The 10,940-nt window shown below is 42.7% G+C and overlaps 1 protein-coding gene across 1 annotated transcript; it reads right to left on the bottom strand.

The window, feature by feature from the left end:
- Positions 1–2,654: 2,654 nt before the first annotated feature.
- On the bottom strand, positions 2,655–9,537 carry ywhag2 (3-monooxygenase/tryptophan 5-monooxygenase activation protein, gamma polypeptide 2). Its single transcript, XM_046389528.1, has 2 exons — positions 9,273–9,537; positions 2,655–5,996 (listed from the first exon to the last, which is right to left on the bottom strand). Exons 1-2 carry the CDS (start codon positions 9,357–9,359, stop codon positions 5,340–5,342), a joined length of 744 nt encoding a protein of 247 aa, XP_046245484.1. The 5' UTR covers positions 9,360–9,537; the 3' UTR covers positions 2,655–5,339.
- Between the last annotated feature and the right edge of the window lie 1,403 nt (positions 9,538–10,940).

The following is a 10,940-nucleotide window of genomic DNA, read 5'->3' as shown; positions in this document are numbered from 1 at the left end:
GAGATGCTGTCACATTGATGTCTCTGGTCTACTCACTGTCTACTCACAGGCTGCAGGGAGGCCTATTTATAGATCCGTCTCTGTTCTCTGCTTCTACATTGGTCCCCTCTTTCTCTCCATCTCCCTTTTCTCCCTTCTTCCTTCCCTCTAATGGGTGGATATTTCTGGAGCTGTACGGCTATTATCTTCTTTGCATCTTTGAGGTGCAGATCACGTTAAGTCAGATCATAAACTTTTCAAAATGCGACGAGTCTGTCTGTTTTATCAGTGTCAGTGCTCAGAAATATAACCTCCTCGTGTTTGCTATCGCTGCTGAAGAATAGTGATTGACTTAAGTGTTAAATCGTGGCTTTATTTCCTCACCTGACTGGTCGCGTGCTGCCATGTTTCACCCCAGGCCACCAAGCCTCGAGTCTTCATCCTGCTTTGAAATCAGACAAAATATTCTTTAAGGGACCATCTCAAGTTTTAATAACTTGTGAGATGGACTTTAGTCTGCTTGCTCTCCAGCTGCTGTAATCACAGCATCCAGTTCATAGAGCTGTCACTTTTGCCCCAGAGCAACAAAACTCACCATGACAGTCATGTGGTTTGTGTGATGATGGATGGCTCAACAACGTCTGGGAGAAGTCCGAGCCACAGGAGGTTAAATGATTTTTTGTGCACGAATATGTAGACAGCAGGTTAACAAAGGAAATCAATAGACTGCAACAAAGCTTGTGATGACCTTTTGACGAAAATCACTGACCTCATGCTTTTTGAATAAAGAGCAGTAAATCAGTGACTTGAGAAATCCGAAAATGTGATGCTCCTCAAACTGACTCTCGTTTGATTAATCCATACAAAAACCAACGTGCAAAACTAATGTACTTTGCTAGGAGGTCACGTGCTGAAGTATTTCCACAAGGTCTACAGCGAGTCACTGCCTCCAAAAGAACAACAGAGGTGCTGCTAGGTGGATTTTGTTGGAGTCGAACAGAACTGGGCCCACTGATGTTGGCCTTTATGCTAAGCTAAGCTAAGTGGGTGCTGGCACTGGCTTATTTACCAAACAGACAGCAACATTGGTGTCAATCTTTTCATCTCAAGTCTCAGCAGGAAAGCAAACAAACATATTTAATACAGAATTATTTGAGCATATATAGTATAGCCTCTCTGTTTTCCCTTCACTGGGTCTGTACTTGACTGAAGAAGAGGAGAGGAAGTACGTACATCTGCCTTTCTACAAAGAACTCAGAGGAGACAAAAATAACCTACCTGTACGATCTTCAAGATGCACCTGGCGTCTACAGTTTATTTTCACTGTGCCGCCAAAGATACATATTCGTTTATAACATCAGGAACTTTTCAGCAAGACGCTGTTGAGGTGGCATCGTGGTGAACGTCCACTGACGCTGGGGAGGAATTCGATCCAGTGATTTAGAGGCCGTGTGGCTTTGTGTGACATAATTATAGCTTGACGATCCTTTGTGCCTTGTCATCCCGGCGTTCCCTCAGGGAAATAATACTCCGTATGATGAAAGTGATCAGACGGAACGGTTATTGTATAAGTGAGAATGAGTCGCATCAGAACAATTTTCTGTTTCTTATGTATCCTGTAGATGTGAGCTTTAGACATGCGTAACATAATCTTCTCCAGGGATGTATGTTAAATCAACTGAATAAACTGACAGACTGAACAAATAGCTGTATTTCACGTGAACAACATGAATCAGACATTATGTTCTATGCGGGATGTATTTGATGATTTACTTTGACAGAATTCGTCATTAAAAGTGCTAAATTGAATTTGAAGCTGCCTGAGATCCAATTGCAGGTCCATCAGAGGGCCTGAGTGTTTCTGGGGATGTATAATGTCACCAACATTTGCCTGTAAAGCTGACACCAATGTCCCTGAAAGTGTAGCAGTGCATTAAAACACAGGATGGAAGGTGGGCTGGTGCTGAATCCTAATGCCTCCTGTGTGCTTTGAGCTTTCTTTCTTTCTTTCTTTTTTTTTTTTTTTATAACAGGATGCAATAGGTGTCTGAGCAGTGCAGCAAGGAGCCATGCTAATACTGGGACACTTATTATAGCCCTAGCAACAGGAACAGGATTGGTGGCTGCGGAGAGTGAGCCAGTCAGCTATTGGCTGCTGAGGAGGGCCGCTCAAAGCACACAATTTCATCTCATGAAAGGTTCAGTGCAGCAGGCTGCAGCAGGAGGCTGCAGACTGAGGGTGGGCGATCCAGCAGTTTGCCACTTCAGCTTATCAATCAGTGTGAGAGCTTTGAAACACACGGATTCGCACAGTTACTCAGATAAAACTCCACTTGTGGGAGTAAAATACCACTGGCATGTTAATTTAAGAGAGAAGCAGATTGTCCTTCCGCTGTCCACCATGAGATGCAGGATTTTATTTCATTGCAGCCCTCCTCCGCTGTGATGATAAAACCTGTTGTCTTCTGAAGTTATATTCTTTGATCTATGCGCTAATTTAGTTAATGATTAGCACAGGGGCCTTGAAGAGAGCCTCCCTTAAGACATACTGTAGTTGTTGTGCGAGCTGGCAGTGTCTCTGCACTGCAGCTAATACAGACTCCATCTCATACGTTCACCCACAGACACTGTGACTATAAATGGCTACTACAGAGAGAAATGAAAATAAAGAATAATACCGATAAACAAATAGTTTTAATGAGCAACAGATGGCAACCAAAAATTCCTCAGAGCATACATTTTGTATCCCGCTTTGAGCAGCTGCCCCTCACCCTGTTGGCTGACATCCAGCAGGTCAGCTCTTCTTTAATCTGCGAATTAAATCTAATTCTTTTCTCCTCCTCCTCCTGCTTTCTTGTACTGGTATGTTTTCATGTCACAGAAACAAGAACAAGCATCCAAAATAATGAAAACGTAAAAACACAAACCACAGGAAAACAACAAGAAACAAAAAGAAAACAGAAATCAGTCGAAAAGGAACACAATGCAATGTATTCTTGGCAATGAGTGAACGTCTCCTGACATGTTCAAAAAATGTTAAAAAGTGAGAAAAAGTCCACTTGTTTTAACACAACGCTTAAAATGAAAACGAGTGTGTGTGTGTGTGTGTGTGTGTGTGTGTGTGTGTGTGTGAGCAGTTGTACAGATCAGCTTTAGGGTTTCACGCGATTTGTCTGGCGAACCTTTGAGACCATCAGCTTTATACTGCATTAAAGAAAAGCAGCTGTGACATACAGTGCAAACCCACGGAGGCTGACTCACGATGGTGACACAATTAGCATACATAGACGAGGTTGTGTGACTGACCTTAAGGCTTTTGGTTTCCTCTCTTAAGCCTTTACATCCAAAATAAAAAAAAAAAAGTTCCCCAAAACTGCCATCTGTATGAATATATTAATGTAATAATCTATAGAATTAGCAGTAGTATTAAATATAATCTGTTATGCAACTTTCTGTGCTCTTAAGCATCTTCCTAGTCGTCCTGAAGCCATGAATTCTCACATTTGATTATCAGTAACCAAAACTGTTGAATTTTCTATGCTTTTCTATGCACTGGTGTTGAATATTTATATCTGTGTGCTGTACAGAGCAGTACCGTCAAACACATGTAAAAGTGAGGAACCTTTGAAGGGAGAGTGTTACATCTTGCACACATGCTTGCAGGATCTTACTGGCAGATAAATCCTTATTTTCTGCAAAGGTTAACTTGCAAAAGAGGCATATCAAATGATGATACAGGCACAAAAAAAAAGAAAGCACATACTGTCCTCTGGCCACAAAAACGTTTTTTTTTTTTTTTTTTTTTCTTTTCTTTTCTTTCCTGTCCATGAAATGGTTTTCCTTGAAAACAAAATTTTCTGACCGGTGACAATACAACAATACACTAGACCACCATGGAAATGGTGCATGTATAATTCAGTCATATTCTTTTTTATTATCATAGCTATTATTTCGGTTCTTGTGCAACTGCTACATAATGACTCACATTCAAGATATTTTGTCACTCAGGAACAGCTAAAATGTATAAAAACAAACAAGAAAAAAGTATACCGTCAGAAATAAAATATGGTCCATGTTTGTGAATTCATAACAGAAACATTGAGCCCGAAAACTTCACCATTATTAAACTTGATAGCATGACAGAAAAAGGTACTTAAATACTGTTCAAAGAACAAAATATATCATAATCATACTTCAATGTGACAAACACCAGCTGGTAAGATTAAGTGATCACTGGTGAGGTTTTATCTTCCTTTTTTTTTTCTTTCATTAACAAATTAAATACACATATTGCATGTCACTATAGCAACGCCCATTACAGGTCAATTTTTACGATCACCATTTTGGTATAGCAAATCAAAAAACCATAACAAAACAAAAAAATAAATTAGAAATTAGAAATCAACATCAGACAAAGCCTGTTTTTCTCAATCATATGAATACTTAACACCCACAGTATAAGTTAATAAAGTCAAGCTACTGTATATAAATACATCACCAGCATGCACAATATTGAATTATCGATATTATTGTTGTCATCATCTTACAATGAAGAAACAGTATAGTAGGCAAGTGCATTTAATAAAACAAACACAGAAGTAAACCACAAACTCTGAAGCTGCTTTTATTGATTTTTTTGTCTTTTTTTGTTTTTGTTTTATATTGTTAAGTCTCTGCCTTTTAGTAATCTTCACCTCCAAAAGAATCTATGGTTCCAGTGACATAACAGACTAATCTGTGAGATGCCAAATACACTTCAGACAGAAGGAGGGGGAATCGGTTTCACTATCCGGTCCTCATTTTTACTCACCTTTTTTTTGTGTGGGAGGGGGACTAATTGGTTTTAAACTTTGTCTTTTTCACTGATAAGTGTGAGTTTAACACGAATGACTTTCAGGGCCCTTTCTCGCATACAGACTACTACTGGAACCGATGCAAACTAGTTTTTGTGAGGCATTCCCATTCAAGCATTTTCTCTCTCAAGTGACTCAGATGCATCTCTATCACGCAAAAACCTAACTAAGCAGCTTATCTTGACAGAACAAGATCAGTTCCTATGCCAGTGTGAGGCTGCCATTTCAATCCAACAACAACCACTTCAGGCTGATTGACTGACATATCAGTGGTTTTGGCAAATGTCAAAGAGAAAATCAAGAAGACGGAGGCCCCTTTCAACTGTATATATATTTCTATATATATTTAAACTAAGATTTAACCTCCACTCTCACCTCTCCTTTGATTCTTTTCTTTTAACACATGGAAAAATAAAGAACTGCTGCTGCGGTAGTATCATCGGCAAAAGCGGCTGCCAAAGTCCACCGGCCCTTCATATATTTTTTTTTTCGAAGTGTGGTTTCTCTTTAATTGTTGCCCTCCCCTCCCTCGTCATCCTGCTGGTCACTTGTCCACAGTGTCAAGTTGTCTCGGAGCAGCTGCATGATGAGAGTGGAGTCTTTGTAGGAGTCCTCGTTGAGGGTGTCGAGCTCGGCGATGGCGTCGTCGAAGGCGGTCTTGGCCAGATGACAGGCCTGCTCTGGGGCGTTCTGGATCTCGTAGTAAAACACAGAGTAGTTGAGAGCTAAGCCCAGGCGGATGGGGTGGGTGGGCTGCATGTGCTCCTTGCTGATCTCGTGGGCTTCGTTGTAGGCCTTCTCCGACGACTCCACCACGGTGGCCCTCTTCTCGCCCGTGGCCACCTCTGCCAGGTACCGGTAGTAGTCGCCCTTCATCTTCAGGTAGAACACCTTGCTCTCGTGCTGCGTCTCGCTGCAGTTCTTGATCAGGAAGTTGTCCAGAAGGTTGAGCACATCCTGGCACACGGCCTCCAGCTCCTTCTCAATCTTCTCCCGGTAGGCCCTGACCATCTCAATCTTCTTCTCATTGCCGTCGGCCGAGGTCTTCTGCTCAATGCTGGAGATCACCCTCCAAGAGGAGCGACGGGCCCCGACTACGTTCTTGTAGGCCACAGACAAGAGGTTCCTCTCTTCGTTGGACAGGGCCTCGTTCAGCTCTGTTACCTGGAAGGAGAAGGAGCAAATGGACCATTTATTTGCCAGCTCAAGAGCACAAGCCTTGATATGCAGCACAGGAATATTCTATGAAAAATTGCACGCAGAGTTCCTCAAAAGAGAGAATTTTCTGCCTTTCTTTGTTTCACATCAAGTAAGTAAGTTGAAAAGCTTTTGGCTTTGCATTGTTTGACAATTTTAAGATGCCACATTGGAGGGCACCAGTGTGGCTTTGGGTTGACAAGCCAGCAACAAACATTTTTTCTGTCATCTCTTAACTATTCTCTGTAAGGAACATAAAAATAACATTAAAAAAAAAACCTTAAAAGAAGAGATAAGAAAGTCACCTTGAACTAATGATTAATGAAGTAATTAATGAAAATGAAGATAATCATTAGCTCCAGCCCTAATGATTTACAAGAGAGACTCGGACTAACAGCATAATTCACAGCACAGAAGATGAGCAGTATTTCACTTGTCATGCACAAATCCCAGTTTGCTTGCCAATCCATTAATTTAGTGCACCAGTAGCTCCAGCTGCCACGTGGACAGCTAATGCTGGTTAGTGAGAAAAATATTCAAGATAGTCAGCAGCAGTGGGGGGGCTGGGGAAGCAAAGTCGGGGGAGGTGAAAGGAGGGCTGGAGATGGCTGAAATGTTCCCACGAGCACTCCGGGGCAGCTGCACTGTAAGCGAAAACCATCACTGCACAGGCTGTTCACGTGTCCCAGTGACCTTCTCTCTGGCTCAAACTGACCTTTTTACCTGTCTAAAACACCACGGCGTGACATCACTCTGGATTAGGCCGTTAAATTTAGATTTTGACAGGTCAGTTTGATAGCTGGGTGGTTTTCAGAGAGGCTATGTTACTATAACAATCCCTTCAAATGGGGTTATTTTACCAAAACGGCAAGCATTTGTGGGAACATGTTTTCCAGCAGATCAATAACTGCACAGGGACTGAAATATAAACACACAAAACAAAAAATGTAGCTTAGATTTCTGCTGCTTTTTATCTGAAAAGGTCCTCTTCATGTGCTAACACTTGTCATTTCTCTGCACGGGCAGATGAGCACAAAGATGGCGCAGGATCGCCGACGTCACGCACGCCGAGTGGATGGAGAGTAGGGCACAACCTACAGCGATGGAGGCCTTCATTCTGCCTGTGCAAGACCGTAACATAAACCTACGCCTTCAAACGACACACACATGTGAAACTTACAGTCAAATGAGGCAGAATTCGATTAACTGACGTATTTTATTTTGTTTTTTTTCGTTAAATTAAACTAATAGGTCATTATGTTAAATAAAATGCACTGGTGTTTGGGAGGCTTACTACTGTGTCAGTTGGAATACAGTTATTATGATATGTATGAAACAATATGATGGAATTGCATCCGAGTGACACACACATCATAATTTAAAGGGCTTCACTGACAGAAGTTAGAATCCAAGTATCAAGGTCTCCATTTAGCGCAAAAAAAACCCTTCAGCATGCATATAATCCATTATTTGACATTTTATGTGATAATCAATCATTCATTTAGAATATTTTTATCGCCTATCAGTTATTTTCTAATCTTTGGAAAGAAAATAACATTTTTCCATATTTTCCATCACAACTGACATCTTAAAATGACTTGAATTGTCGGGCCAATATCGATAATCAAACCAGTTGTCAGATGCAGCCCGTGCATATCCGTAAAAATCCTGCCTGAAAAACCGCATGAAAGGCTGTTAGGACGAGAATTAACCACATGAATGTTTCATGAAGAACACAAAGGTGATCAGCTGTCGCTTGTCATCTCTGGCTGCAATGGCAAGGGATTCCCTTTGATTAGCGAGTGAGAGCACACACCCCTGCAAAAGGGCCTAGTTTGGACCGCACTGACATGGCAGATTGTTTAAAGGGAAAGGAATCCCTCCCTGCTCACACATCATCCCACCTCCTGCAACCAGAAACCCTCGATGACAAACGATCCACGGGTGGGGGAGGTGGGGGGGTGTTAGCTTACTCCATCCCCCCTGAGGAACACAAGGCAAAATGTTTCTCCTTTTAAAGCACATATGATGATTTTAATCTATACATGAACTCACACAGGCCCGGCTAAGACTCCCAGCATGCTAGTTGTTCCAGTAAGTACTGGTGTGACACAGCAGTTTTGGGTTTTTTTTTAACCCGCTACTGAATCCACTTCCCAGAATTTCTTAAGGGGGCAGGGGACAAAAAAAAAGGAAGGAAAAGCAAACAAAGGCTCTGTCCTCAACATTGGCCAACAAGAGCTGAGAAAACTCCTGTGAGGCAGGCCACCCATGACACCCTCCTTGAATCAAATATTACACTGTCTATCAGGGTCATTAACCCAAAACGACTTCAAACCGCTGCTGGATGTCAGGAGGAATCTGCCCTGTCACGCAAAGAGCACATGTGTGAGGAATACTGTGAAGAAGAGAGGAGAAAACAAAGCCCACTATCAAATCTGATCATATTGACTCACTGCAATATGACAAAGAATATTCTAGAGAGATTCTACTGCCTCCTACGTTTGTTTAGAGGGAAGAGCAGTTTAAAGGGTCTTTTTGGATCATTTTTTCTTTCACAAAGCAACCATGGGGGGAAAAAAAATAAAGATCCAAGCCTTTTAAGCTGCTGTTAAAAATGAGCAGATTTTGATAATGTATATTTGTAAAGTAATGTCACAAAGAAGGTGGAGGTGGAGGAGGAGGAGAAGGAGGACGAAGAGGAGGAGGAGGAGGAGGAGGAGGAAAGGGGGGGCAGCAGCAGTTGATGGGCTTTTTCCGAGCAACCTCACATGGCTCCCAGCAGCAGTAGCTTTTATAAATTCGGCATAAAGGAGGGGAGGGGAGATGGTGTAGTGAAAGGGGGGGAAAAAAGCAGCAAGCAGAGCGGAGCGCCATTATATGACACGAAGCGAGAGATGAAGCCCGGGCCTGTGTGCATTCCGCTGTGATATCCCTTCATTGAACGCCGCGGCCGACAGAAAGGCACCGCCCAAGGAGCAGACGATTTGGACTCGACTCAAAAAAAAAAAAAGGAATAAAAGAATAAAGAAAATGGCACTGAGCTGTCGGTGAAAGGCCGACAAAACAACATATAATTAAATATTATATGTTGCTCCCCGTGATGTCTAATTGAAATGCAGTGATATCAAGCCAGCGTAACCCCGAGCGGGACGAGCCTTTACGCAAAGAGAGCAGCGCTAAAACAGCATCCGTACACATCTTAGTCATAATCATATCTTTTTTTTTTTTGAATGGACTTACCGATTTCATAGCAGCTGCCATATCATCATATCTCTCAGCCTGTTCAGCCAGCCTGGCTTTCTGCACCAGCTGCTCGCGATCAACCATTTTTTAGATGGATATTTGGTTGCTTTGTCGAGCTGCTCTGCTTGGGTTTTGGGGATGAACTGATTGATATTTGAAATCGCAATGCAGTGAAATCCTACGCGAGCCTGGTGCTGCAGCTGTTCCCTGCTGTCTGTCTGTTTCTCCGTGCAGACGGGGCACCCTCTCCTCTCTCCCCTCCCTCCCTCGCTCCCTCACCCCTCCTCCTCCCCCTCCTCCTCCTCCTTACACACTCTCCCCGGGCTGCGTCATCACTCAGAAGGGTGGGTGTCGGTGTCAATGATGTAACACTCCATACATGGGAACCAGAGGGGTAGGAGTAAAGGGGATGGATGGATGGGAGCAGCTGGGTGAAAGGCCTTCTGGGAAACTGAGTCCTCTGAAGGAAGAGGTGCGTATAGCGTGACTGACGATGGGGGTGGGGTGAGGTCTTAGTGTGACACAGCATCTCGCCGTGGGGGCTGCTGCTGGTGGGGAAGGGGGTTAAAGTATGATGGCCAGGTTTCACTTCCAACCTGCACATGCCGATCTGGGCTTCACTGCAGGTCCTGACACAATACTTTTGCTGGTTTATGCAGAGATAAGCGCAAAGTCACAGCTCGAAGCCCAAATACTCAATAAGTGGTGATCTGATCTGAATGTGGACCAAAATACAGTTTAATCCAGAAAATTCTCAATGCACCTGTAACCCAGAGGTGGATGTGGTCTATTCAAATTATTTACATAAGTAAAAGTAGGAATATTCCAGTATAATAACAGAAATAACTCACTCACTCCAAGAGTAACTTTATGCAAGAAGCAAACTGAAGAAAGAAAGTTTGCAAAGGCACTGAACTGCTCACTGCTGCTCCATGGGCTCACTGATTTGAGAGCACAGTTGTATTTTACATGGTGTCCCCTCCTGATTCGGCCCTTTCACAGAGAATCAGTTTTTACTGCACATGCTTAAAGAGTGAACCTCAGTGACTCTGGGATCAGCAGCCAGCAGGTGTGATGGGGAGTCACTGCCGTGTTGATGGGTCAACGGTCTAATGGAAACGTATTTTGGGAACCCTGGGTTGCTTTTCAGGGTTTTTGGCTTGTAAGAGGACACGTTAGAGGGATTGGTGTGTGAAAATTGTTGTATTCTTGAAAGATGATTGTGTTCTGCTAAACACATATGTCAAAACGGATTTGGTGACCTTTTCATCCAATGTAGAGTGTCAGATTAGATCAAATGAGGTTAAGATTTGAGATTAAGCAGAATTTTAAAGGGGGTAAAGTCCCTTATTGTTTCCCAGTTGGAGGAGAAACTGACCTCTTTCTTTTTTAACCCGAATGTTTTTTTAAAGGTAAATCAAGATTTGATTTGAATTTAAAGACCACTTGATTGTTTACTGTCAACATGATCCCACACAGATTCTGATTTTCTGTACTTTTATAATCATGATGTAATCATTTTTGCAGGGCAGCCACAAGGCGTCCCTGGACTGTAATCTGAGACCCCATCATTTCCCATCATTCGAGGCCAAATGCCATGGAGCTACGCAAAGGGCAAACTCTGCTGGTGAGTTTGGATTAGTGCAGCGATTTTACAAGCACAGT

Source organism: Scatophagus argus, chromosome 5 (assembly GCF_020382885.2).
Source record: "Scatophagus argus isolate fScaArg1 chromosome 5, fScaArg1.pri, whole genome shotgun sequence".
Classification (NCBI taxonomy): domain Eukaryota; kingdom Metazoa; phylum Chordata; class Actinopteri; family Scatophagidae; genus Scatophagus; species Scatophagus argus.
Note: the sequence above shows the minus strand (reverse complement) of the source record. Positions and strands in the feature narration are given on the sequence as shown.